The sequence below is a fragment of the Coptis chinensis genome, chromosome 1, assembly GCF_015680905.1.
Source record: "Coptis chinensis isolate HL-2020 chromosome 1, ASM1568090v1, whole genome shotgun sequence".
In the NCBI taxonomy this organism is placed as follows: domain Eukaryota; kingdom Viridiplantae; phylum Streptophyta; class Magnoliopsida; order Ranunculales; family Ranunculaceae; genus Coptis; species Coptis chinensis.
The window spans coordinates 3,355,263-3,383,095 of record NC_141456.1 but is presented as its reverse complement, the minus strand read 5'-3'; the positions used below and the strand labels follow the sequence as shown (position 1 = coordinate 3,383,095).

The following is a 27,833-nucleotide window of genomic DNA, read 5'->3' as shown; positions in this document are numbered from 1 at the left end:
TCAACTCATGAATAATAGTGGCATATGCTGAAATACCCATCTTATCCACAAGTTCTGTTGGTGATATTAATCAGCAGTTAGATAGTTAACGAACTTGAGAGAGAGAGAGAATGAAGGTGGCAGGTGTTAGCCAGTTTTTGAACTGGAAACCAGCAGCATATCATCCTCTAACTAATATAAAGTCAGAATCAGAAATGGAAATAAGAGTGTGTGTAAACACAAGTTGTAGAAAACAAGGATCAAGAGAAACTCTAGACATTCTATCTTCCATTGTTCCACCTCACATTTCCGTCACTTCTTGTGGTTGTTTGGGCCGCTGCGGTGCCGGGCCTAACCTCATTGTCCTTCCACAAGCAGTCCTTGTTAACCATTGCGCAACTGCTTCTCGAACTGCTCAAGTCCTAGCTACTTTAACTGGGAAGGAGAATTCAGATGATGCTGAGAAGAATCTCGCTGCACTTGCACTGAGGAAGAATGCAGAGGAGGAGGTGGACAAGGGTAACTTCTCTGAAGCTGAGGTTCTACTTTCCCAGGTGAAAGATTGGTTCTTGGGGTTAATATACAAGGAATTAGTGTGATTTTGTAATATGAGATGCTGACTTGGTGAGATTGCATTTCCTGTGGTGCAGGCTATTGATCTTAGTCCTTCGGGTGGTCTGCACATTATCTATAAAACCAGGTAGTATTCTTGTGAAAAATGCATTTAGTAGTATGTAAGTAACATTGTAGGTTCACATGCATTTTTCTTAATTAACACATAGAGATGATTGTGTTTCCTTTACTTTTTCCCCTGTAGGTCATCTGTGAGGTTAGCAATTGGAAACAACTTAGGAGCTCTTGAAGATGCTAAAGAAGCTTTGGGGATAGCTCCTCAGTATCCTCAGGTAAGATCAAGTTTGTGGTAAATTGATATTGAACAAGAGTGGAAATTGAACTAGTGATCGAGGTTGTGTAGTACCAACTCTAGGAAAGTATGGATTTCAGTATAGCATCTATTTTGAGTATGAGACTGCAAAGTAAGTCCTAGGCAAAATGGGGAACTCCCAGATCACTGTCTGACTTGGTAAACAGTTACCATGTGGCTGCAATCAGCCAAGGTGCGACAGAAACCTGGATTCTATAGGTCATATACCTTCTCAATAATGTGTAAACAGTTAACACAGAAAAGCTTTTTAGATGCAATAAGCAACCCATACGTCGCATGAGCATTGGCCTCCCGAACCCATGGGATGCTTCCTAAACACCCCTGCCATAGGCTTTTGCTAGTATTCCTACACACATTCACCAGATACTTTCTCATCTTAGTGTATTTGGATCTCCTGAGTAGTTCAGAAACTCCTTCTACCCTGTACCAAAATGAACAATATTGATACTTTTAATTGTTCCCAGGCCCCAGCCAGTCCTGTCCCACCCGGTATTGTTGTATTTGCCTAAATGAATATGCAGCTCATGGGGCATGTCCTGGAGATTTATATACTGTTTTAACTGTTGCAGGCCTATCTATGCGAAGGTGATGCTTTCTTGGCCTTGGAGGAAGTCATTGCAGCTGAAAATTCGTACACAGTAGCTTTGCAGATTGATCCATCTATTCGTCGATCTAAATCGTTCAAGGTTATAGTCAATTTTTTTGCAGTAAATAAGTTTAGATCAAGTGCATTGGTTGTTTAAGACATCTATCCAACAATATAGTTTGTATAATGGATAATCTGATTCTGGGAATTGATTATAATATGAAGTCATACACTTGTAGGGTGAATGCACCCACATACTTTGCAATTTTGCATCTTGCAAATACAATTTGTCTATTTGACATCTGGCTTTTAGCAAATAATTGTTTGAAAGGTGCTTTAGTTCTTATGACTATTTCTGCAGGCTCGGGTCACGAAGCTTCAAGAAAAACTGACTGCTGCAGATATGGCTTCTTAACTTCGATATTGACTGAAACCTCTTTAAATACCTTTTAAGGATATGAGACAAAAGCAAGATGCTGAATTTCCATTATCTAGGTATTTTTAGCTTTAATGTTGTTAAATTTTGGTCTTGTTTTTTCTTGCAGACTAACTTGAGGCATATGTTGCTTTCTTAGTTGTAACTTGTAAGTATATCATATTAGTGGTGCAGCCATGCGACCTATCCCAATATTCCCAAGTGAAGTTAATTGGAGACATTGATGCATTGATTGAACTCCTGAACTACTGCTAGAGATAGTAATGCTATTGACGTGAAGAGGAATGATTAGAGGTTGAAGTATCCACAGATTCCGACCTGCTAGACTGAACTTGAGAGGATATATCTAAACAGTAAACCACAAAGGGTAAAAACACGCAGTGAAATCTATGTACTGCTTCAGTATGGGCAAGAGCTCTTATGCAACTGAGAGATCATCTTGAATGTTGTAGCCCTTGTTATTGACATATTAGTTCGTTACAATCTCAGAATTTGTGGTCCTGCAGTTGTATTATTGGCTTATTGCTTCCACAAAGTACTTGTATCCTTTCAGGCAGATGAATGCTTTTATGCATTGCGTTGATACACCGATATTTTAGCTGCGCTCATATGAATGGATATTTTGATTCTTGATCCTGTTTGACCAATATTAAAAAATAGATAGAGATCATGCTGATCAAATAACATGATCACACAACCACTCGAAAATTATTGAGAAAAGTTCTGTAACCAGTCGTGCCTTGGCATTACTAAAAAAATTGTTATTCACTAATACACCTACGAGGAGTGCGGGAGAGACTTATCTAGTTATCTATGCTTTGTTGCATACCTACTTCTTACCTATTAAATCAAAGTCATCTTTGAGCTCAAACGGTATCCCACTCAAGTGACTCAACCATATCCAGTCTGCATTATTGTGAAGAGTGACAATCCAATAACTGTGTCCCTATTCAAAGTTCAGTTTGTATATGTTGCATCAGTGATAGCTACAAGTCTTTGACAAATTTTTTCTCTCTTGGAGAAGCTTGTGCACAGTTTCAAAACAATGTTTGGTTGGGCAACCTTCCAATATAGAGATATTGGCATGATGACCTCAGCGCGATGGGATGTATTCCTACAAAATTTCGACTTCCTCGTTGGAAATTGAACAAAAAGGAGCAAAACCAAAATCAAAAGTGCCAGAGATCTAATATATACTACAGAAAGTACATGCAAGTGTAACAACAAAAATTCTTAGAAACTCTGTTAATGTTCACTACCAATATAGAGACTGTGCCTTTGTCTCTGGCATGATACAACACAGATTTTTACCTTACACTTGAATTGTGACACAAACAATTCAATTTGCTCAATCCACAAATAATTGCAAGAATAATTCAAGTGATGATTGTTTATTTGCTCACAATCTCCACTTGGACGCGTGTTGACACAAGTGTTGTTGATCATTTGATCAAAACTTCAGATTTTATTGATGCACTTTTCTAGCAAAAAAAAATTGCACACAAGTCTGCGACAACAGCCTATCTTTCTACCTATTTTTAAGCCCATCATCGTCTCCACTCAGTTGAAAAGGATAAAGATATAAAAACTAGGCAAGGCTGTCGTGGTAAGAGTGAACAATATAGGAAAAAATGAGACACAAAATTCCATCCATAAAAACTCAATAAACTTCGCCTCATTCCTAGGCTTCACCTCTTTCCTCGGATCACAAAATTCAATCAACCTCGTCTGTTCGTTCAATTCAAGAACCATTCTTTCCTGATCCTCATATCAAATGGAAGAAGAACAAAGAATTGAGGACGAAGATGGAAACGTATTAACCATTTCCCAACATCCACCTCTTCCACCCCATCGCAAAACCCATTCCTATGGCACATCTACATCCACATCCACACCATTAATTTCTTCATCCTCAAAACGCAACACTTTCCGTAAACACAGTCTCGACGAAAAGACCAACACTTTCTACGATGAATTCTTGCCCAAGTCTTCTTCCGTCCCTGCCCACTCTGGTTCTACTGGTAATGAATTACAAGAATATCTTAACCAGTTTACTGGGACCAAACCAATATCTATTCCTCTTCCAATACATAATAATAAAATGTGCAAGAACAAGAAAACGAGGATGTACTTGATACTGGATCGGTTCCAGAGTTTATTGCTAGTGGTGGAGGTAATGGGATTTTTAAAGTACCATTACGCGGCCGCGATACGTCCTGATAGGCCACCTAGTCTTGAATTGAGACCTCATCCGTTGAGAGAGACTCAAGTTGGGTGGTTTTTGAGGACTATTGCGTCTACTGATAATCAGTTATGGGCTGGACAGGAATGTGGTGTCAGGTATTGGAAGTTTTCCAATATGTATGAACCGGGTTGTGGAATTGGAACTAGGATGAGGAGAGGGGATGAAGATGCTGCTCCGTTTCATGAGTCTGGTCCTAGTGCACCTACAGTGTGTTTGTTGGTGGATGATGGTAATAGGTTGATTTGGAGTGGGCATAAGGATGGGAAGATTAGGTCGTGGAAGATGGACCAGTCTTCGGATGGTACTACTCCATTCAAGGAGGGTCTCGCCTGGCATGCTCACCGCGGACCTGTTTTATCCATGGTTATGACTTCTTATGGTATGCAATTTATCCATTACATTTGTTATTACTCATTGTTTCAACCTTTCTAATGACTGAGTAGAATCAATATGATCACTTAACGATTAATATAATAGTAATTGACATACTTTTAAGAAAATATTATGATAAATGTATTCAATATTTTTTTTAACGGAAAACACAACTGAAGTAATTAAAATTTTAAGAAAATATCAAGATTTGGATTCGAATTTTGCCTGCACGGTCCATGATTTTCTTTTACTGTGGAAACCAGGGGATTTGTGGTCAGGTTCTGAGGGTGGTGTAGTTAAGATTTGGCTTTGGGAAGGTTTAGAAAAATCTCTCACTCTAACAGTGGAAGAGAGACACATGGCTGCTTTAATGGTGGAAAGGTCGTACATTGATCTTAGGAGCCAAGTTACTTTCAATGGTGTCTGCAGCATATCTGGCTCAGACGTAAAGTTTATGTTGGCAGATAATTTTAGGGGAAAGGTATGGAGTGTCGGACACCTATCCTTTGCCTTGTGGTAAGTCTTCACTTCACATTTCATCCTATATAATGCTAACTTGTTGCTTTAATTAGCATGTGGCCTTTGGGAAAATTAATCTTGTGAGAACTTCACTTGAAAAAGGAAATCGGTAGAAAGTTATGTTAAGCTTCAAAGTTTTTTTTTAAACATGTTTTATTAAAACTATTATCAATGTTTATCATGGTTTTAAGAAACATTGTTGTTGTTTGGTTTTAAGAAATATGTTTAAATCAACTTTTCACCCGCTTCTTAGTTCTTATATATTAGCAATATGTTGTTTGGTTTGTAAAGAAAGTTTGGGATAATTATGACATGAAACATTCTTGGCTTTCTGAGTTTTTACTCCTTTCAGTTTTACTTCATAGACATATTATATAACAAATGTCATCATCATCGTAATTTTTTAATGATATTATTATGTGTGTCAGTATTAATACTACTTTTAATATTTCTATTATAATTTCTATACTAAATGTTTCTAAGAGTATCTAGGTTTAAAATTCATTCAACAGGGATGCTCATACAAGGGAACTTCTGAAGGTATTTAATATAGATGGACAGGTTGAGAATCGTGTCGACATGCCATCAGTGCAGGACCCGTCTGCCGAGGACGAGATGAAGATAAAGTTTGTTTCTACAACAAAGAAGGAGAAGAATCAAGGTTCATTCAGCTTCTTTCAGCGTTCACGTAATGCACTGATGGGAGCAGCAGATGCAGTTCGTCGAGTTGCAGCTAAGGGAGCTTTTGGAGATGATCATCGGAGAACGGAAGCTCTAGCCATAGCAATAGACGGAATGATATGGGCAGGTTGCACAAATGGCTTGCTTGTGCAGTGGGATGGTAACGGAACACGGTTGCAAGAATTCCACCATCATTCATTTGCAGTTCAGTGTTTCTGTACTTTTGGACCTCGGTTATGGGTAGGCTATGCGAGTGGCACTGTTCAGGTACTGGATCTCAAGGGTACTTTGCTTGGAAGTTGGGTTGCTCACAGTAGTGCTGTTGTAAAAATGGCTGTGGGTGCTGGTTATGTTTTTACCTTGGCTAGCAATGGTGCTATCCGTGGCTGGAGCATTTTATCTCCTGGTCCTCTTGACAATTTGTTGCGATCGGAGTTGTCCAGTAAAGAATCACTTTACAAAGTACAAGAAAACTTGAAAATATTGACAGGCACGTGGAATGTTGGCCAAGGAAGAGCTTCTCATGACTCACTCATATCATGGCTGGGTTCTGTGGCTTCCGATGTTAGCATTGTTGGTGTTGGGTTGCAAGAAGTGGAAATGGGTGCAGGTTTTCTTGCAATGTCAGCTGCTAAAGAAACTGTAAGATTTCTTGTACCTTTTCTTACACCATTTAGTCTCAATTCAGACCTCAAATGTAAACAATTTAAACTTTTAAGGTTCTATGAGCTTGACTACGAGACTCCCCCATCGAGCAGGGACGAAAATCGGATTAGTGATCCGATGGTGCAGAGTGAAGGGTATCCATTGGATGAAACTCATCGTCATTAATAGTGTGTTACCTGAGATATCTTGGGTCAACTCCACGAATTCATCCTATTTTCTTTGAAGTTTCCTGCTGTTCATACTATTTTTTCTTGACCTCCACAAATAATTGCAGGTAGGACTTGAAGGGAGCTCTATGGGGCAATGGTGGCTGGATACGATAGGAAAAACTTTAGATGAAGGAACAACTTTTGAACGTGTAGGTTCCAGGCAGCTAGCTGGTCTGCTCGTATCTGTGTGGTAAGGTTTTGATATGTGGAATTATACTATTACTTTTGATATTATTTATCATATATTTTTAGATATTAATTTTATGTGGTCATGGTGGTCGGTGGAGCTTCGGTTTTCTCTGTTTCTTCCGTATGCCATGTTTTTTCTTTTCTCTGGTCTTTTTCTGGTAGTATATCTTGTTTCTATGGCCCACATCTGATATCATTGTGAACCAATATTTATTTCCAGGGTTAGAAAGAATCTTAAACCTCATGTTGGAGATGTTGATGCTGGAGCAGTACCATGTGGTTTTGGGCGAGCTATTGGTAATAAGGTATTCATTTGTTTACCAAAATGATTTCAGTGTCTATGCACCATTGCAGCAACTCGAAACTGTATGCTACCCAAAAGTCGAAAAGTAGTTTGGGCCTGTGAATTTGTCAGGGTGACACCCAAATTTTTGTGGCCAAGGTTTTAATAGACGACCAGCTTACTTTTGAGTCACAAACTAATAACTACCCCCACAAGAGGATAAAGAACTGGGAAAGATGAAGAAAAAGAGGAGAATACCTAGGGTTATGTAAGAGATGCTCAGATATCTTATGAAAAGAAGAAAAGTAAAAATAGTAGCATGAGCTTCCATAAACTCGCGTTGTTATACAATAACCCTTAGATAACCCTACGAGGACTGCACAATTGAGGAATAATGAAATACTATGCTGCTAAGAATGACCATTACAATGCTGCGCAGCTGCATTTCATCAGACTATGATAAGCTAACAAATTGTGTATATGGACAATTCATATGGTTATAATGTTATATGGCCTCTTTAACTCTGCTTGAGACTTATTCCTCTTGACTCTGATTGAGATATAGTATCCGTACGAAGAAGGTAGATTGAGGTCATTTTAAAAATGATATTTCTTCCTTAACCAATAAAATAATACATTGAATTAAGTAGAGGTAGCTGAGTGTTTTGTATTCTTATGGCATTTGTGTGAGTTTGGTAAGTCTATATGTTACTTGGACAGGGAGCTGTAGGTTTGAGGATGAGAGTATATGACCGGATTATATGCTTTCTGAACTGTCATTTTGCTGCACATTTAGAAGCTGTTAATCGCCGCAATGCAGACTTTGATCATGTTTACCGCACCATGGTATTCAGCCGGCCGTCTACCCAAGCCAATGCTGCAGCTGGTATGATGCGATACTTGTTCTTGTCTTGCTCTCTTGCCTGCTCTGCATATATATTTTGGCTGGTTCATTATTTTGGGTTGCCCTTTGTCCTTTCTGTTGCAGCTGGTGTCTCATCTGCAGTTCAAATGATTCGTGGTGTAAATGTATGGACATCTTCTGATTCGTGCTGCATCTAAAGCTTTTAGTATAATTCATTTGGAGTGGCTAACAAGAGTTGCATTCACAGGTTCATGCTGAAGATGGAAAGCCTGAATTGTCTGAAGCAGACATGGTTGTTTTTCTTGGAGATTTCAACTACCGGCTTCATAGCATTTCTTACGATGAAGCAAGAGACTTTGTATCTCAGAGATGCTTCGATTGGCTCTGGGAAAGAGATCAACTCAGAGCTGAAATGAAAGATGGGAAAGTCTTCCAAGGGATGCGTGAAGGACAGATAATGTTTCCTCCCACATACAAATTTGAGAGACACCAAGTGGGTTTAGCAGGTATTTTCTTGAAGGAATTTTACTAGTTTCTATGTAATATATTTTTTGATGAATTCACTTTTTGCAACTTAATGCGTGTGAATTTTTTCATGGAGATGCTTTATAGCAAATCAGTTAATTTTATCTATAGCTCAAAAGTTAAATATTTTCTTTCTATTTGAATCCACTCTAGGATATGATTCTGGTGAGAAGAAGCGCATTCCTGCCTGGTGTGATAGAATAATATATCGTGATAACCGCTCTGCTTCCTCGTCTGTGTGTAATTTAGACTGCCCTGTTGTGTCTTCAATTTCACAGTGAGATTCTTAACCAATTCTCTTCTGATCCAGTTTTTTTGTTTCCTTGTTTCTGAGGCATTGCATGTGTTTTCATCAGGTATGAAGCTTGCATGGATGTGACTGACAGTGATCATAAGCCTGTCCGTTGTATATTCAGTGTTGATATTGCTCGTGTAAATGAGTCGATAAGGAGACAAGAATTTGGAAAAATTATTGTTTCTCATGATAAAATCAAGTCTTTGCTTGAAGAATTACACTATATTCCAGAAACTATTGTTAGCACAAACAACATAATCCTCCAAAACCAGGACGCATCCATTCTGCGAATCACTAATAAATGTGGGAAAAACAATGCCATGTTTGAGATCTTCTGTGAAGGCCAAACGACTGTCAGTGAAGACGGTCAAGCTTCTGATCACCGCCCGAGAGGTTCATTAGGGTTTCCCCGCTGGCTTGAGGTAACTTCTCCTATGCTAAGATGGTTATGAAATGCAATAGCATATTGAAGACTGGCTTCCAAGTCTCAAATATTCCTGATTAAATTTCACTGAAGCTATAAAGTTTTGTTTGATGGCTGAACTTTACTCGTGAATTGCCACGTGTTAGTCTAGATAAGTACAAGTGCATCATTGTCATTAAGCAAAAAGCATTTGCTAGTACACCGAAATGTGAAATGATAAGCCTGAAACTCTGGCTCTTAGGTTGTTCTCACTGATCACAATTACTTTTTTGCCATCTTACAAATTAGGTTTGTTATGATGTATCGGGTTTAAATTTCATTTGATTTGCATGACTAGGTTGTTTGAGCTCTGGTGCTACTCATTCTGAAACGATTGCTTATTTTAAAATATAAATGTTTACCAGGTCAGCCCAGGAGCTGGCATAATTAGACCTGGTCAAATTGTGGAGGTTGCGGTGCGTCATGAGGAGTTTCATACCCTAGAGGAGTATGTGGACGGTATACCTCAGAATTGGTGGTGTGAGGATACTAGAGACAAGGAAGTCATATTGTTGATTAACGTTCGAGGGAGTTGCTCCATCGAGACAAGAAGCCATCGTGTTCGTGTTCGCCACTGCTTCTCATCCAAGACCGAACCCAAGGACTCGAAATCCCGTTCAAGAAGAGTCCAATCAAATGTTCTTCACCGGTCTGATATTCAACACCTTAACGGTTCCTCTGATGTGGCTAAGGACCTAAGGAACTTGCATGGTCCATGAGAAATGACTTGGTAAGACGATGATAAAAACAATGTTGTAAAACCAGTCTCTGGTATCCTTTGAAATTACCAGGCTGCCTCCTCCACACAGCGTCTATCGTAAGATGTAAATACCCTGAGCTTGACCGTTATTCACAAGTAGGCTCAATCTGTTCATTACCATTTGTCAGATATCAAGTCCATTTTTATAGGAAGCCCAATGTTTTTTTATAGTTTGAGCACATTGTAATATTTTGTATAAAAAGTGAATACAGTAAGTAGTCAGTGAATTGAGTTTTGATTAAATTTTATTTCAGCAGAATGTATTCTTTCTTTTAGCAAAACGTATTCCTTACTGTAAATTGTGGGTTGTCAATTCTGTGTAGAAGTAGGTAGACAATAGAAGTGTGCAATTTTGGCTGTGACTTATTATGTCATACATATTTATTTTTTTTCTCCCTATGAAAGCAAGCTATAAAAAGTGAGGACTAAACTTGGACTAAATTAAGATCTGTCAGTTTGTAACAACAGTGTATCTATTAACAATGTTCAACCAATTGTTTACAAAGACACTGCCTTTTATTTATTATTTTAAGCTTCAGCTAGCTATTATAATAGACCGGAAGTGATGATGCCATTCTGAAGATCATCAACCTCAATCCACACAATGTTTATACCACACATTCACAGGGCGACTAAGGAAATAGATTAAGGTTTCCTATACTGTTCTCTTATACTTAAAAGCTACCATCTTCTTTGATTCTCACTGCCATTTTTTTTCTATTCTGATTTTAGCAATATGATTATGAAGAAAATCATCATCATGAAATTCCAAGATTGTCTCTATTTGCCTCTATTTGTTGACAAGTGACTACAATGAGAGTAATCGAAGTCGATGAAATGAACGATCTTGGCGAAAGGGAGGGTTATCGCGGACAAAAAAAAACTAAATTGGTTGGTTTAAATGCATGCGTCTTCATTTCTTCTGTTCTTTCTCTTCGTCCCTCTCTCTCTCTCTCCTCCTCCCTCTCCGCTCACGCCCCCACTACTTAGCAATATACTAGTCAAGTGAGCAGAGCTAACGTTATGGGCATGTGGCCCAAAAAATATTTGGATTGGTTTTCTCGACCAATTTTTCCTTCTCTCCCTCTCAATATCTTTCCTACGTTATGGGCATGTGGCCCAAAAATATTGGAACTCTCATTCTCGACCAATTTCTCCTTCTCTCCCTCTCCCTCTTTCCTACTCAACCAAACCCAACTCACAAACTCATCTCTCTCTTCTCCACCTTTACGCCCCCACTGCTTGCAGTTATCTAGTATATCCAAATTCCAGATGGGCCTAATCTTTTCTTCTTGGGCTGATGGGCCCAAATGAAGAAAGAGAATAGTCCATAAATGAGAAAAAAAAAGATGCATTTGGAAGAAGAAGAAGAAGAAGAAATGGAGAAGGCACTAAACTCACAAGAATGGGAAACACTAATCGAAGACTTCCAATCAGGACGTGAAGAAAAATGGTTGAGCCAACAATACTCACCACTCTCTCTCCTCGACCTATCTCTCTCATCCCTACTCAGAAAAGACATTTCTAACCTCAAACTCTCACTCATTATATTCCTGGAAGAATATTCCAGCATCTTAATACCCTCAGAGGCAGATATCGAACCCTGTCTAGGTAAATTACTTGAAACTTTACGTTCATTTATACAAGCACCAATTGATGGAATATCAATAACTTATTCACTTAAAGAACAAATCTTTATTTCAGCTACATCCATTTTTATCTCACTTGATGGGCTAAAACACGCAATTAGACACCTACAAAGCTTAACTGAGTTGTTATTAACTGTTGTTAATAGGCCCAATCATGGTGTAGATAGACAGACTAGAGGAGTGGCTTGTGAGTGTTTAAGAGAGCTCGAAAGGACTTATCCTTGTTTGTTGGCTGATGTTTCTGGTCATTTATGGACTTTATGTCAAAATGAGAGGACACATTGTTTACAAAGTTATGTTTTGTTGTTAACTTCTGTTGTGGATAATGTAGTTACTTTTAAAACAAATGCGTCCATTATTGCTACTTCGGTACCACTTGTTCCTTTTAATGTGCCTGCGTTTGTTCTTGGGGATTTCAGTAATACGGGTTTGAGTTTCAATTTGAAGGAGTTGAGGAGAGTTATGGCGTTTTTGTTAGAGAGGCCACAGATTTTTACACCGTGTGCATTGATGGAGTTTATGTCCATGATTGTACGTGTTGCAAATGCGTTGGACTTGCAAGCTTCTCTATTGAAGGTGCAATTTTCGGGTCTGCTTTATTCGTATGATCCTATGTTATGTCACGTTGTTCTCATGTTGTATTCACACTTCTCGGATTCGTTTGATGGTCAAGAAGGGGAGATTGTGAGGAGATTAGTTTTGATATCAAAGGAGGTTCAACAGCATTTGGTTTTTCGCCTTCTTGCGCTTCATTGGTTGTTTGGTTTTGTTGGTGTGGGTTCGTTGAAAGGGAATGTTGTGAAGAAGAGTTCTGTTGTTAGTATGGTTTCGAGTTTTTACCCTACTGTATTTGATCCTCTTGCACTTAAAAGTATGAAGCTAGATTTGCTTGCTTACTGTGCCGTATGTCTTGCTACCTCAAACTTGGATAATAAGCCAAAGGGAGTGTCAGGTGAAGGGGTGGATAGTGGAGTTGTTGCTGTAAATCTGTTTAAAGATGGCCTTGTATCTGTTTCCACATTCAAATGGCTACCGCCGTGGAGCACAGAAACTGCTGTGGCGTTTCGTGCATTCCACAAGTTTTTAATCGGAGCAATACCTCATTCTATGTCAGATGATTCCACAGTTGGGATTATCATGGACTCAAACATCTTTAGCTGTATACAGGTACTTCCAGTTTTCATATTTCTTTTTTGTCCTGTAATAGAAACACTTAATTGGGGATTGTGTTTATGGAGGGCTACTTTATATTTCAGACAGAAGTGAGAGTTTAACATTACTGAATTTAGACATGTTAGCAGAATGTCGGTTAAATGAAGAACAACATAATATGGATGGAAAGACTAGGAAGGATGAACGAGAAATTATGGAATTGTAGAATTAATGAGAAGGAATGAGCAGGTTGGCTCTTTTAGAGACAGTCACAGACTGGAGAGGATGTGGGTTGTGGCAATGTCAAATCCATTTAATATTGACTCAATTATTCTTCTAACATTTATAAAATGTCTAGTACTGGGAAGGAATGGTCTGGTCGACATATAATCTGGTCACAGTTTATTTGTATTTCTTCGTTTCTACAAAATATATTGATGTCATCAATTACACAGAAAAAGTAATATTATTCGTTTATTTTTACTCTTCAGAGGATGCTAGTGGACCTAGCATTGGAATTTCGGAGGTTGGTCCCCGTCATTGTTGCTTTCATTGACCGCCAATTGGGATGTCAATCACATTGTTGGTTGGGCGAGCGTCTTCTCCAAACGCTTGATGAGCATTTGCTTCCGAAGCTCATTACAGACCAGCAGTTGCCTTCATACTTTCTGATCTTTGATAGAATTGCCAAAAATGATACAATACCTCCTCGTGGGTTGTTAGAGTTACTTACGCAATTTGTTATTGCAATCGTAAAGAAACATGGCCCAGATACAGGTTTAAAGTCATGGTCTCAGGGAAATAAAGTTCTTGGCATTTGTAGGACGATGCTTACACACCATCATACTTCCAGAGTGTTTCTTGTACTCTCCCGCTTGTTGGCATTTACTTGCCTGTACTTTCCTGATCTGGAGGTTCGTGATAATGCAAGGTATGCTGGAAAGAGCTGCTTCTCTTACTTTGGATTAATTGCATGGTTCTTCTTTTAATGTTCCTGTTTATTGTCGCTACACGGATCTTTTTCTGAAAAATTATGTTGGTGAGTTTGAAATTTCGAGGTTTAAGGGCATCAAGCTTAGCTAGATGCATCCCACTCTCTTTCCCAAAAGAATGTATGACGTGATGAAAAATGCAAAAAAGTATAAAAATTAAGCAATATGAATAAAAAAAATGAATGATAACATTTTGTTGACTTATGTAATTGTTACTTTTTGCAGGATCTACCTGAGAATGCTTGTTTGTATACCTGGAAGGAAGCTCAGGCACATACTAAACCATGAGGAACAGCTTCCTGGTAAATCACCATCTTCACATACGAATTCGTTCCATGATACTCAGCCTTCTCAGGATTTTAAGAAATCCAGGAATCTATCTACATATATTCACCTCGAGCGGGTGATTGAACTGCTTGTGAAACAATCATGGACCTTGTCTATATCTACTTTGGATATCAAAAGTAGCAAGAATGATTATTTTGAGGGCATAAACGATAGTGAAGCATGTGTACTCGTTGAAACGGATGTTGATGAGAGTTCTGATATCCATGTCTCAGAATCTGACAGAATTGATTCTTCTCAGGAACCATTACGTGTGATGGATTCAAAAGCTTCAGAAATTTTAGGAATATTACGCAGACATTTCATATGTATCCCTGATTTCCGTTACATGCCAGGCTTTAAGATAAAAATACTCTGTACTCTTAGATTCGAGTCTGAGCCATTCAATCACATATGGGGAGTTAAATCAACTGCTAATAATTTGGATGGGTGCGACCACTTGCCTGCCATATATGCAACTGTCCTCACCTTTTCTTCAACCTCACCATATGGATCTATTCCATCCCGTCCCATACCTTTTCTTCTTGGTGATGCTCTCAGAGATGCAAATGCTTCAGGTCAAATAGGCAATCTTGATGTTATACCTTTAGGAGCTGTATCTGAAAGACAGGACAGTTTCAGAGCACGTGTCGTGATTGAATTGGAGCCTAGGGAACCAATGCCTGGTTTGGTGGATGTTGCCATTGAGGCAAATGCAGAAAACGGGCAAATTATTCGTGGAGAACTTCAGAGTATAACCGTTGGCATTGAAGATATGTTTCTAAAAGTTAGTGTTCCATCTGATGTCCTAGATGATGCTTTAGCTGGTTATTACTCAGACTTGTTCAGTGCTTTGTGGGATGCCTGTAATAGTTCTTCAAATACTGGGCGAGAAACATTTCCACTGAAAGGAGGCAAGGGGGTAGCAGCAATTAGTGGGACTCGATCAGTCAAGCTGCTTGAAGTCTCTGCAGGCTCTCTGATTCGGGCCATTGAGCAGCACTTGGCACCCTTCGTTGTAACCGTGAGTGGGGGTCCACTTATTAGTGTAGTAAAGGATAGTGGGATCATCAAGGACATCATCTGGAAGGATGAGATAGATGTTTCGGTTGATGTCAATTCCTGGTTAACTGATTTTGATATCGGTCCTCTTCAGCTCAAGTATATGGACGATGAAAATGGCAGAGAAAGTCATGTTGGCTTCAAGAAGAGAAACATGGGATGCTTTTTCATTTTGATATTTTTGCCACCAAGGTTTCATCTCCTTTTTCAAATGGAAGTATGTGATATTTCAACATTAGTTCGGATAAGAACTGATCATTGGCCTTGCCTAGCTTATATAGATGATTACTTGGAAGCATTGTTTTTGACATAAAGAAAATTACTGCTGTTTCTGTTTTGCTTCATGGCTGCGCTCCAACAAACAGTCAGACACGATCATCAATACTGCTGGGAAGTTTTGCCCTTCTCCTTCGGTTAATTCTTTCTGAAATGTATTTGTATCAGGTATATTTCCTTCTATTCAAATCGGCTCAAATGTACATACTTGGAAGAGTGAGCCTGTTCATTGCATCAACTTTGGAAGGCTACTTCCGTATACAGCTCTGGTATCTCATAAGTACTCTTGCCTGGGCTTCTTCTCAAGCCACATGCTTCTGAGTGTGAATACGGTCATGTAAAATTTTGGTTGATACTTTATGCCTTTATGGCTAAAGAGCAAACTTTGGTATATACTTATAGAGCATACTTATATGTGTAACAGAGAAAATTTTGGTAGTACTTGTAAATTATGTTACTTGATATTAATTTGTACAAAACCTGTGGTGGTGAAGAAAAGGAGTGGCCAAATAGGCCGTGCTTGTTTTTCATGCAATTCTTTAAAATTTTCCAAATGAATAGAACAGCTACTACATTTGAAGCTTTATTCTGGAAGCCAGACTTCATCATGTCAATGTCAGCGTTTTATTTCCAAGATCTCATCCTAATTTCTAACAGGCAAACGAGCTAGTGTGCGCACACCAATTCATTTTTAATTTTCTTTTGTTGCCTTGCTTATCGGTATTCAAGATTGCTTGGGTGCATGTCAAAACTAGATTACAAACTACGGGGGCGTGAAAGTTGAGAAGAACAGGCGGATGTTTATGGAGTTAATTGTAGTCCCGACGTAGTACCACTATTGATTCTTTTAAATACGTTTATGGGAGAACAAGAATTGATGTTTGCGGGTCACTTTTCAGCACAAAATAGTAATATACAACGAAAGAATATAAGTGTGATTGAAACGTTTCACACGAAGGCTTCTTTTGAAATTTATCTTCTCAGGCTACATTCCCTAACCGGAGGGAAGCCGATTGCATGGAAATTGTAGCAAAACTAAACCCACAACAATCTGTAATGCAGGATATCTCATCTTGAAACAATGACAGACTAACCAAGAGAACCAATTTATAACATCTGTCTGTCTCGACATTCTGTTGCTGTACTGTTGACCTCTGGAAAAAATGCACGAAGCATAGCCCTTCTTAGTTCGCATTGGTGATGGATCCTCCTATCTCCAGGAAAATTTCATCCTAATGACCTGTCCAAGCCGTAAGCTCTCTCATTTGTGGTAGATTGCATCATTCCCCAACTACCTAACAGAGAGAAGAAAAACGAACACGTCAATTTTCAGGTGCGAAGTAGATATTTTTTCTACCAAGGCAGTTCCCTGGCTCCATTGAATGATTTCCAACCTTATAACCAAAGAACAGAAGCCCACTTCAGTAACATGAGAAAGTAGCAACCTTTTAAGCTATCTCCGCTCCCGAACTCTCCTTGACACTGCAGGCGACCCTGAATCAAGTGAGTTTCTACCCCTTTTTTCTGCATTAAGCTTGTCTCCCACAGGCTCAGATGCCGACTTCCGTTTCTGCTGGAATTCTTCAGCATACCGCCGCCACAGGGATTCCCTATCTTTTCTCGGCATCTTTGAATACCTAGGATCAGGCTTTAGAACACGTTTAGCTGTGGACCAAGAAGTGAGAGCACTTTTTGCATCTTCAGACACTTGGGCAGCAGCTTCAGTGGTTATGACCTCAGCTAATAGAGTTTGGAACTCACGTGTGCATCTCTGGAATATCCAAATATGAGCTATAACTTAGATTCAGATCTCAATTTCAGTCAGCCAACAAATAGAAATATATCATGGACAGAGCAAGTGTTATTGTGTCAACATAATATGATAAAAGAGTTGATAAATTCTTGAATACTTTGCATGTGACTAAGCAAGCGTATTTCCCCATAAACAAAGCATTATGGTTCACGAAAGAACAATGAACATAAACATCAGAACTGTTGTATCACATGCTGACATCAATAAAGTGAATATAAGAGCAGACTGAAAGGATCGAATGATCTACCTAACCAAAATATTAAAATAAAAAATAAGACAATTAAACTAGGAGTGACTTCGGATTGGATCTGATCTAGGGTATGCGTTTTTGTTTTATTTTTTTTTGGAAAACAAAATCTTTGCAATTCCGATCCAATTATTTTAGGATCTACAAATATTTTTCCAAATTCAGAAATTTTAGAATTTTGGTAAATAATCAGAAATTTCAGAAATGGGAAAAAGTTTAGCAAAACATCGGACTAAATCCTCTTTTCACATCCATTTTGTACATGTTAATGCAATTCATTCTTCAACCATTTTGAACATGTTAATACATTTATCCAACAACCATTTTGAACTTGTTATTTTGTTAATACCTTGATTCGGTAAGCATTTTCAGCATGTTAATACATTCATATTTGTTATGTCCAAAACAAGTACATTGCAAGTAAAGTTCCAAACCTGTTAAAAAAGTATAACTACAACATAACACGAAAGGCCGACCAAACTAGACTTAATTAGTATCATGGCTTTCGATTTGGTTGGAAACTAAATGTGGTTATGATTTAGTTGTTAGCATATGAAATGGAAGGTTAAGATGTGTATATGTTGCAATTTATAAGTTTACATGATTTCGTGAAAAATCAGAAATTGGATCGGATTGGATTTTGAAAACTTATCCAATTCCGATCCGATTATTTTTCGGAAAATTCGGATATGGGAACACAAATATCATGTCGGATTGGATTTTGGTAAAATTTGAATTTCGGGAAAAAAGTGGCACCCCTTGAGTCGAACAATAAGAGAACATCAAACAGTGTGAACAGCAGTTATTAGAGCCAATAAAGTAAAATATAATTGTGTTAAGTCTTAACAAATAAATTAATTAATGAAAGAAGTGGCCTAATAACCTCAAATAGTGTTTTGACGTGCTCCCTGAAGAGTTTTTCTGTATCGGCTTGATCTAAATCAGAGGTTGTGGCACGTCCTTGGGGATCTTTCCCCAATTTAGGCTTCGATTCTGTCCAAGATGCCTACACAATACAGGGAATCACAGGAATTACACCAAAACATTAAGTGACTTCGGAATGCAGAACTTTGTCTCCCTTTAAAAGTAAAAGCAGTATATATTCCGAAAGAATAAGAGGACACAGGAACACAAGAAATACAGGGAAGCTCATTCAGGCGTAACATATTTCCTCTCTTCCAAAAGAAATGAATGGAAATGAAGCCATTGTTGACTCTATCAAAGCAGAGGACTTACTACAGTTGTTTATATCAAACACGCTAAGAATCATTTGAATGAAAGTGGAAACTTAAGACTTGATTTAAAATGTACAACCTTAGATTTTCCCAAAAGATCCACCCCATTTCGGATAAGGCTTTGTTGTTAAAACTCCAAGTTAAAGCATGGAAACAATGATAGGACATGCCAACTTTGTGTTTGCAGGGTTAATCCAACAGGAATGGATCAGTTGACAATTGAGATATGATTTTGGAAACTACCTGCGGATCTTTAATTGTTTCCACAAGTAAAGCTTGGTATGAAGAAACTGCCTCCTTTCTACGAACTTTTAGTCTCACTCTTTCCATTTCTTGTTCTTCTCTTTCTTTTCGTTTCCGCGTCTCTCGCTCCCTTTCCTTCAGTTTATCCTGACAACCATTGTAAGTGTGCATGATAATATCAGACGGTTATTAAAACTTTTCTCTCTATTGGGTGTTATGATTGCAAAGGGGCCATCTTCTCTGTATCCTACCAATCTGTCCAGAATATATAATAAAAAGCCCATATTGCAATTTCACAGATTTGAATATTATGTATAGTTATATATGGGAAAGAAACAGATAGACAGAGAAAGAGATTACAAAGATTTTTTCTTTTTTAGAAGATAACTTTATTGGCTTCATTTTACACTCACTTTCAAAGAAACCATTTTATCAAGGAAAATATTTATTTATTTTATCAGGATCAAGCAAAATAATCAGAATATTAATAATGATACTTCCAATATTGTATAATACTAATAGGAATATGCTTACTTGTTCCTCCCTTTTGGCTTTTGCTGCTCGTTGCACTTCATCCTCCACAGCCCGTAGTTCAGATATATACTCATTAAACAAAACCTCTCTATCTTCATGCTTAACCGATTTGTATCTTGGATCACTCCTTAGGCTGTCCTTTACCTACACGAACGGAAAGTCATAAACTCCACCCAAAAAATAGAAATAAATGTAACCAAATATGACAATGTAAGGAAAAGTAAAAAACAATGCAAATTACGATTGCAATTAGAACAAAATCCACAGCTTTGTGTGGGTGACTGGGTGTTGGTGTATACTTATCAACTGCTTATAAAATGTGAATCTCCTGAAGAATCCTTATTTCTGAAAGCTACAAAGACACAAAAATGATTTCTCACAGAGCATTTGAAACTTGTCAATGAAAAACTGCTGCACTGAAGCACCTCTTCTTACTAATGTGCACACATTTCCAAATGAATCAGATTATCTATCCTATACTGTTCCTTTCTTTTTTTTCCTTGTTCATTTTTTTTGACACTCGATACGTACATACTCTTTTGGCTTGAATAAAAACTTAATCATTTTTAATTTGTTTATTGACAAAAACATGTGCCTTTAAACAAAAGGTGTTATCAAAACCGGATGCTCCACGCAGAAGTTAAGAATTGCTCTAGAAAATAAATCAAGTTATTCTGTCCAAAAGAATGCAACTGCATGCACTTCAAATCTTAAAACATGCCTAAAGCTAGAAAACTGCACAACAGCACCTTACCCTCGACCAACGACTATGAGAATCTATTTCCCTTTTGTCCCGAAGCATGGACTTGAAGCTTGAGGCAGCGGCTTCCCTAATTGCTTTGATCTTCTCTTCAGCTGCCCTTTTTAGCGGTAGCACCCTGTAATAAACGTGGAAAACCATTTATGCTAGTACCATATAAAAGGAATATAGAAGCCACACTGAACGCATTTTAGCAAATCTCCTTCAACGTAACCCACTAAATGGCATTGCCTGATTAGGGATGGACATTTTCCTAGCTTGTGCCTACGAGTTAGTCTCTGATTGTATACATGTCACATGAACAAAGCTGACATGTAGGAGGCTTCTTCCTCACTGTTGTACACCTCGTGGAATGCATACCTTTCATTTAATAGAACCTCTCGCTCCTTGCGGTCCAAGGCCTCAAAACGTGGGTCACTACCCCATTTCTTTTTGAAAGACTGGTACTCGGTTTTATAATCAATATCCTGTAAGGTGCAAATACGGTCAGTTAGATTTCTAATGCTTCAACTTTCAATTAAGAACTTTTCCTCATCGAAACTTTCACTAGCATGAAATTATAAGAAGTGATTCAGATAAGTTAACCACAACCTCTGACGCTTCTTCCAGCAACTGTCTGAAACCTTCTACTGCAGCCTTTTGAGCTGCCCGTTTTTCCTTGCGCTCCTCTTCAGCTCGTGTCCGAACATAGTGTTCAAACAAAGATCTCCGAGCAGAATGGCTAGGAACCGCCTGTGAAACGAAGGTTCTACAATAAGCGGAACAGTAGCACATAAACTTCCATATGTACAAAATAGAATGACAATCCATTTTAATATAAAACCATTTATACATGTATTCATTTAACCATCATTCTAATACGGTAGTGTATTTGATTATGAAAATGTTCTTCATCAATTGCACGGATAATTCATGATTTCATGTTTTTCATAACCAAATGAAAAAAAAAAAAAAAAAAAAAACAGGAGTACCAAACATTAGTTAAATAGCCATTTTTTCCCTACAGTTTTTGAGTCAACATTGTATTTCAAGCAAGACGATGCGCACTCATACATCCCAATATCCCATGTTTTTTTTGGTAACTATACAACCCATGGTATTGAAAGCAAGTGACTACAGAGATCAAAAGTATTTGAACAGTCAAACATACAATGGACGGACTGCACAAATATACTGTACACAGATTAAGGTAAGAAAAACATAAGAATCCGACAAACCAAGCCACAACAGTAGCACTTATTGAAAGGCCCAACCTTCCCATACAAAGTATTCAAATCTTTAGATGCCAACTAACCTTAAAACGTGGATCGAATACTATCTTTGGCAGTTCTTTATCCCACTTCGAAAATGGTGCTACTCCACGTTCTTTAAGCATCTCCTGGGAAGTTGATAGGAAATTTAAAAGCATGAGTTCCCAAATTATAAGTAATCACTTCTCATTCTAGGATAGGAATCTAGTAGCAAATATTTACCAAAAAATATATATAGATTGTGCATTATACAAAAATAATACACGTTTATCGCCTTATATTGTTTGAGTGCCCCCACAAAGTCCAAGCAATAGCCCTTCTTTACTTGTTTTAGAAAGGCGTAGGCAGTTTTGTACTTGCCACTAACTTCAATTTACATATACTATAGCCGGGAACCTAGAAACTAAGTATAAATTGTTAATAAAATAGTCTCAGTTACACAGACCGGGATGACAAAAGATGACCAATTTAAGCCCAGTGTGTCGATTGTGCATGTATCATCGAGGGTGAGTTCAAGACCTGGGAAGCATAAACGTCGGAGGAATCACTTTTTCTCAACAACTCGTGAAGAACTAATGCACCAGAGTGAAATGAATTTATCATGGTGTCAAATTTTAACCATCATACAGTAAATGGGACTTTCCCTTACAAATTAAAAACACCACCCTTGTGTTATCTGGACATGCCTACAAGTGAAGGGCATGGGTATGGATCCATTCATCCATACAAAACAAAGCTATAAACGCAAATGATGTATTTCTGATTTTACATATAAAAGTACCCCATAATGAATGAGGGTCCCACACCCATGTCAAGTAACTGAGATAACATTTTTCACTTATTCAAAATTTCAGATAATACGTTAGATGTACAATATGCCACTGAACGAATAAAGCAGTAAAAGTACCTTGAACTTAATATTACACTCCTCCATAGTGGGTCCACTATCTACATCTTCTGAATCTGAAGAAGAGTCTGACATATTCCCATTAGCATCCTGTTTGTCTTTGCTGTTCTCACCCTGTGGGGCCTTGATTGTAGCATCAACTGCACTCAAGCCATTTACATCCGGTGTGGTAGGCCCGGAAGAAGTACGAAGAGGCGAGGAAGTAACAGGTATACCAGAATCCTGCAGTTTCTTTTTTATTGAATCCAGTGCAGATGATGAACCGGGTAGAACAGGTCTAAGAGCAGTCGCATCACGACCACCGGTGTTAACAGAAGGAGTGCTCAAACTAATAGAGCCTGAACCTTTCTCTGGTAATGTAGTAGAATCTTGCATTAACATTGTATTTGTTCTTAACAAATCCTCTTCCTGTTTCTTTTTCCACAACTCTGTAACCTCCACTGGGATTTGCCAACTACTAACCTATTATGTAAAGCAGTTGAGCAGTATATATCAGAGGTTGATAGCAAAAAAGATTAACAGAATTGAATCAAGTAGTATGACACTGTAATGCTCTAAATACACAGAACAGAAAAGGGAAAAGGAAAGAAAATAATTGGAAGCTCAAAGAACCTTAGTCTTAGTGTTGTAGTAATATTTCTTCCCATCATCTGTTGTGACTGACGTCCAATCTGTACCAGCCAACTTTTCCCTGAGCAAAGAAGGTCATCATAATATTTAGAAAAAAAAAAAAAGGAACAGTGGCACATTTTGCTCCATGATTGAAAACACCCTCCCCAAATGAAAACACTGGCAAGTAATAGAAAGTTTAGTTACAGCTTAAATCAGATGAGCAAAGGAGAAGATGGCAAACTAACATTGCAAATATCCTATCAAAATAAAAGATGATTCCAGAAGCATTATGGAATTCTTTTTCACAGTTCTGGGGATTATTGCAGGAGAGTAGAATGATTGGATATTTGGATCAGGAATTGGTAGTGCAATAAAAGTGATACTGCAAAGTACAAACATATCACTTTTTTGAGTTATATCTCATTTAGTATTATTTTATTGCGCAAATGTGGATAGACTGGATTCAGCAGTCAAGCACACTGTTGACAATTCTTTCTTTATGTTCTCTTTATATGGTCATATGGCACCATGGAAATAAAAACAAGGAATAAGTCCTTCCTGTCTAACAAATATGATGCACTGGGTGGTAACATCTCCAACTGGCTCAACGAAATGCATAAAGTGATTACTTTAGTCTACTCCAACTATAAAAAAAAACTCAGAGAACTAACCATGAAATTGGAGTAGGCTGAACCGTCACTTTATCAGCCTGCAAAGGATACACATGAAATAGTAAGTGTTCAACTACCATGGCCAGAATAAACAGATAGTTGGTGATGGATCATTAATAAACAGCAAAATTTAATCAGATAAACAAGAATAACAGCAAAGAGCTGTTTCAGCATTTCAGCGAAAACTTAGAGAGGAGTATCTCAGGTAATTTGGATAAAGAAACTGCTTTAGAAATGATCAACATTTATAATCTCTTTTTTCTAATGAACATGACTGCATAGTATAGAACAAGTAGGGGTTCACTATCTAATGGATTTCAAGAAACTCAATGTCAACGTCAGTATATATATTATCCCGGTAAAATAAATTAGATTAAAAATAAAGAACAAGATTCAAATTTCAAATGATAAATAGGATAATCCAAGTAAGTGGCTCGCAAGTCATTGATTATAGATTTATAGCGCATAATTAAATTGATATATCTTGCCAGAAAGTACCTCCCCCTTAAAATTATGGGGTCTCTCATACGTTGATTCCGCTGTCACGGCATTATAGTAGTAAACAGCCCCTGTGTCAGTCTTGTGAGCGGTCCAGGCATCTACTTCTTCATTATTGACAGCAACACCATCACCACTAGCTCTTTTGTCAAGATCTGGAGAATCTAAAGTGGAACCAATAAGAATTATAAGACAAAATGATTTAGTACTGATTCAATGTGTTAATCATACCAGTGCCTGGAGGAGGTAACTCAGAATGCATCACGAAGCTGCGTGTATGCTCAGATGCTGAAGGGGTTCCTCCAATAGGTCCTACCGGAGAAACACCAGGAGGATGTGAACCGGGCAAAGAAACAGAAGGAAGAGCCAAGCCACGAACAGGCAAAGGAAAGGGATTAGAGATCACTGCAGGGTATGGTAGATATGGGGGCCTCTGCATGCCAGCAATCTGAGGGGGCTGAAACCAATGTCCCTGAGTGTGTGGAGGCATAGTAGGAGGAGAATGAAAAGTTGGATATAATTGTTGTTGAGCAGGCATTGCCGGTGTTATCGGATGGATAGAAGTAGTAGAAGGTAATGATCCTGATGGAGGTATCCCAGGTGGTCCTGGTGTTGCGGGAGCTCCTACCAGTCCAGGATGCCCAGGAAAAGGTGGAGTAGTAGGCCTCCACATAGTTGCTGGAAACAAGTTGGGAGTAGTCGGAGCAATAGTTGAAGAACTCAATGAAGGATGAGCAGGCAATGATACGCCCTGGGTACCAGATGGTGAAAGGACAGACGTCCCAGCTTCTCGTACAAAAGCCACTCCACTATTCTGCAATAACAAAAGAACCAAAAGTCATTTGTAAGTTAAACCAAAAGCAACTCTTGTACTAGTTGGCATGCAGTAAAGTAACAACTAGCATACACGGATCACCTACACCAGGGAGGAGGATCACCTACCCTATACACGGATCACATACACGGCATTCAAGCAATATGTTGGGGGCATACCCAAAAAAGTTAGCCACCTCCCATTATTATCTAAGTAACATGAACACTTCATATTCTCAAAAAAATCTGTGTCGGACACACGGACACGTTGTCAATACCATTTTAACCTAGGGTTTCTTCTATACCCTAAAAGACTTGGAAACAATCTATTAACATAGTTTAGAACTCCATGATATGCCACTTTCATAATTATTTACTTGTAAGGAGCCGCATCAGAAGGAATTATGCCCAAGAATAGAGGTGTATCTAAAGAATTGTAATAATTTTCTTTTCCAATTATCTGTGTCCCCGTGTCCTACTTCATATAGGTCCCGTGTCGGACACCAACACGCGTATCCGTGTCAATGTGACTTAGTGTATTATAAAGCATGCTATAAGATCCTTATATGAAATGTATTTCACAATCTCTTCCCAGGTGTATGTCAATATGTAAAATGTTCACAGCAACTGGCTAACCCACTAGTACAATTAGCCTTCCCATTTAGATCATCTAACAACCTATTCTTAGAAAGGAAAAGAAAAGGAAAGGGAAAAAAAAATGGCCAAAAACCTAACCTATCAAATGAACTGAACATCCCAGATTGATTTGGGAATCCCTTCAAAGTAAAATAGAATATCAGTCCATAGTGCAAAAAGACTAAGCACATCTGTCCTTTAGATGCCAGATGGAACTGGCCTGACACAAACAAGTCAAAGACAGATTGGGGAGTCTGGGTGTGGGAGGGGAACTGGATTATGGAGTTAAAATTTATGATTTAGCCTGCACAAATTTTGAACCAAAATGAGCCTGTGTTATTCAAAAGTTTTAAGCCAGATTATAGGTCACTGGTCATCCTTTTAGTATGAAAGATTATAAATCATAGTTATGAGGTTCATATCTATAAGGCATGTAGAGTATAAAAAAAAAACATTAAATAAGCATACAGAGTATGATGGTGGATTTTTGTGAGCGGCATCTACAGAAGGTAACTGAGAGGGCCTACTGAAGGAAAAACCCGCAGCAATAGAGGGAGCTCTCCTGGGAACGGACACAGGAGAATGGACTGGATCTGGCATATTCTGTGAAGGCATGCCAGGAAAAAATACATTTGAGTGTCCAGGCTTCCCAAAAGGTGGAGGTTGTAAGGATGATGCAGTGGTTGGTGTAGCACTCTTGCCACCTTCTGATTGATCTGAACCAACGGTCTGGATGCAAAAAAGAAGCGAAAAAAACAAAGACAAAAGAATAAACAAATGTGATACTAAACAAACCATACTGAGGAGTTCCTACACATACGTGTTGCAGAAAAGCTAAAAATAAAAATAAATTTAGAGTGCGTGAGACAATGACGCGACAGAATAAAACTAAATAGGAAAAGAAGCATGTCAACATTGTGTTGGGGTAGACCTTGAGGATATCGTAGCAATCAAACAGCAGTCAAGAGGACATCCTACCAAATGGGGAAATGTCCTGAAAAAATGACCTTCACCATTCGAGCTTTATCAACTTTTTTAATCATCAAGAAGAATGAAAAATAGTGCTCATAAGTGGGACCCAGGAAACGGTTGATGCCTATTTACTGTTGTTTCATTGTTAAGAGATACTCGTATTTCTTCCTTTTATAAATAATACAACAACTTAATAAGTTACCATACACGAACACGAATACGAATCTTACACTGTTAGATTGGAACGATGAGCCCGCGTCTTTATTTGTACCAATATTGTATGAGAAAGATGGTCCAGTTGCCTGAGCCTGTAAAAGACCAAACTCATCAGTTACTATTGAGAAGCAGCATTAATTTCAAAAACTATAAAAGAGTTGGAAACTGACATGTGTAGATGAAGCACAAGGTGGAGGCACCACAACTTGAACTGAATCACTGGCCATTACCAGTTGCAGGTGATCCTGAAACTCCTGGTGACGACATCATTTACCTGTAAAGCGTAAAGTAAACAAATTTATTATAAATTTGGACACCAAATACTTGGATACTTGACGGAAAAACATTGGTGCAAAATTGAAAGTGAAACATTGTTTAAGTACATGTATTAAAACAGACGATAAAATCACTAAAGAGACAGAAAAAGAGGATGTATATGGAGAACTGACCAGATGTAAAACATGCGTGCGTACGAGGTTAGGTTTTCCTTTGTCGTGTGTTTTTTTTCCAGGTAAAAATTTAGGAAGAAGGAAACGTGTTTAATACTTTGCCTGGGCTATTCTCTATTGGGCCTAGACTGGGTTGGGTTTTATTCAAATTTGGTGTAGATCCATTTTAACAAATTCGTTATCATTTTACAGCATATTTAGGAGTGATATCAATCTAACATCAAATTTTGGTGGGATGTTGAATTCAAAAACTAGTCCAAATGCCAATATTTGTCTTTAGTTTTTTTTTAAATCGCATTTTTTTTTTTGCAAAACCGCATAAGAGATTGGGAAAGAAAATAAAGACGGATGTTGGTGAGACATTGCGCGGTTTTCTCAAAACCCGCGTGGGCTTGGGCTTTTAAGATATTTTCGTGGGCTTTTTTTAAAAATCGCGTCATTTGATGTTGAGAATTTGATGTTGCTCCTAAAGTTGTTTGGTGTTTTTTTGGTTTTTACATTCA

The 27,833-nt window shown here is 38.2% G+C and overlaps 4 protein-coding genes across 11 annotated transcripts; 3 read left to right on the top strand and 1 right to left on the bottom strand.

The window, feature by feature from the left end:
• Positions 1-63: 63 nt before the first annotated feature.
• LOC147521369 (uncharacterized) lies at positions 64-2,583 on the top strand. 3 transcript variants are annotated; one of them, XM_086561223.1, is made up of 6 exons: positions 64-533; positions 630-679; positions 797-884; positions 1,495-1,611; positions 1,873-1,913; positions 2,058-2,154. In XM_086561223.1, exons 1-6 carry the CDS (start codon positions 111-113, stop codon positions 2,059-2,061), a joined length of 723 nt encoding a protein of 240 aa, XP_086417349.1. In that variant the 5' UTR covers positions 64-110; the 3' UTR covers positions 2,062-2,154. The 3 variants fall into 3 exon arrangements, with proteins under 3 accessions (XP_086417349.1, XP_086417294.1, XP_086417232.1); XM_086561168.1 differs by having other exon boundaries at positions 65-533; positions 1,873-2,006; positions 2,087-2,583; XM_086561106.1 differs by having other exon boundaries at positions 66-533; positions 1,873-2,006; positions 2,114-2,583.
• Positions 2,584-3,288: 705 nt separating this feature from the next.
• LOC147521368 (type I inositol polyphosphate 5-phosphatase 13-like) lies at positions 3,289-10,300 on the top strand. The gene is made up of 11 exons (XM_086560998.1): positions 3,289-4,571; positions 4,828-5,080; positions 5,596-6,406; positions 6,705-6,829; positions 7,049-7,133; positions 7,832-7,997; positions 8,100-8,140; positions 8,224-8,482; positions 8,655-8,778; positions 8,858-9,218; positions 9,625-10,300. Exons 1-11 carry the CDS (start codon positions 3,722-3,724, stop codon positions 9,976-9,978), a joined length of 3,429 nt encoding a protein of 1,142 aa, XP_086417124.1. The 5' UTR covers positions 3,289-3,721; the 3' UTR covers positions 9,979-10,300.
• A 1,053-nt stretch (positions 10,301-11,353) lies between these two features.
• Positions 11,354-16,009, top strand: LOC147521367 (AP-5 complex subunit beta-like protein). Its single transcript, XM_086560902.1, has 3 exons — positions 11,354-12,835; positions 13,312-13,751; positions 14,038-16,009. Exons 1-3 carry the CDS (start codon positions 11,354-11,356, stop codon positions 15,509-15,511), a joined length of 3,396 nt encoding a protein of 1,131 aa, XP_086417028.1. The 3' UTR covers positions 15,512-16,009.
• Positions 16,010-16,274: 265 nt separating this feature from the next.
• PRP40C (pre-mRNA-processing protein 40C) lies at positions 16,275-27,450 on the bottom strand. Of its 6 annotated transcripts, none has more exons than XR_015195584.1 (18): positions 27,331-27,450; positions 27,052-27,155; positions 26,896-26,973; positions 26,162-26,422; positions 24,476-25,058; positions 24,245-24,399; positions 23,747-23,784; positions 23,076-23,154; positions 22,464-22,925; positions 21,601-21,684; positions 20,898-21,038; positions 20,667-20,773; positions 20,301-20,424; positions 19,547-19,690; positions 19,013-19,159; positions 18,418-18,540; positions 16,869-17,245; positions 16,275-16,769 (listed from the first exon to the last, which is right to left on the bottom strand). XR_015195584.1 is itself a non-coding variant. In XM_086560513.1 (18 exons), exons 2-17 carry the CDS (start codon positions 27,106-27,108, stop codon positions 16,928-16,930), a joined length of 2,910 nt encoding a protein of 969 aa, XP_086416639.1. In that variant the 5' UTR covers positions 27,109-27,155; positions 27,331-27,450; the 3' UTR covers positions 16,275-16,769; positions 16,920-16,927. The 6 variants fall into 6 exon arrangements, 5 of the variants coding, with proteins under 5 accessions (XP_086416639.1, XP_086416716.1, XP_086416816.1 ...); XM_086560513.1 differs by having other exon boundaries at positions 16,920-17,245; positions 24,245-24,408; XM_086560590.1 differs by lacking the exon at positions 16,275-16,769 and having other exon boundaries at positions 16,803-17,245.
• Positions 27,451-27,833: the final 383 nt, after the last annotated feature.

What these genes read in the sequence shown, in the direction of transcription:
- LOC147521369 (XM_086561168.1), top strand. Translation starts at nt 111, where the DNA reads ATGAAGGTGGCAGGTGTTAGCCAGTTTTTGAACTGGAAACCAGCAGCA. An exon ending in CTGAGGTTCTACTTTCCCAG is followed by an intron (nt 534 to 629) that starts GTGAAAGATTGG and finishes CCTGTGGTGCAG; the next exon opens with GCTATTGATCTTAGTCCTTC. An exon ending in TAGCTCCTCAGTATCCTCAG is followed by an intron (nt 885 to 1,494) that starts GTAAGATCAAGT and finishes TAACTGTTGCAG; the next exon opens with GCCTATCTATGCGAAGGTGA.
- LOC147521368 (XM_086560998.1), top strand. Translation starts at nt 3,722, where the DNA reads ATGGAAGAAGAACAAAGAATTGAGGACGAAGATGGAAACGTATTAACC. An exon ending in GGTCTGCTCGTATCTGTGTG is followed by an intron (nt 6,830 to 7,048) that starts GTAAGGTTTTGA and finishes ATTTATTTCCAG; the next exon opens with GGTTAGAAAGAATCTTAAAC. An exon ending in GGTTTCCCCGCTGGCTTGAG is followed by an intron (nt 9,219 to 9,624) that starts GTAACTTCTCCT and finishes AATGTTTACCAG; the next exon opens with GTCAGCCCAGGAGCTGGCAT.
- LOC147521367 (XM_086560902.1), top strand. Translation starts at nt 11,354, where the DNA reads ATGAGAAAAAAAAAGATGCATTTGGAAGAAGAAGAAGAAGAAGAAATG. An exon ending in ACATCTTTAGCTGTATACAG is followed by an intron (nt 12,836 to 13,311) that starts GTACTTCCAGTT and finishes TTTACTCTTCAG; the next exon opens with AGGATGCTAGTGGACCTAGC. An exon ending in GAGGTTCGTGATAATGCAAG is followed by an intron (nt 13,752 to 14,037) that starts GTATGCTGGAAA and finishes TACTTTTTGCAG; the next exon opens with GATCTACCTGAGAATGCTTG.
- PRP40C (XM_086560513.1), bottom strand. Translation starts at nt 27,108, where the DNA reads ATGGCCAGTGATTCAGTTCAAGTTGTGGTGCCTCCACCTTGTGCTTCA. An exon ending in CTTGTGCTTCATCTACACAT is followed by an intron (nt 26,974 to 27,051) that starts GTCAGTTTCCAA and finishes GGTCTTTTACAG; the next exon opens with GCTCAGGCAACTGGACCATC. An exon ending in AGTGTAATATTAAGTTCAAG is followed by an intron (nt 21,685 to 22,463) that starts GTACTTTTACTG and finishes TCAACTTCCCAG; the next exon opens with GAGATGCTTAAAGAACGTGG.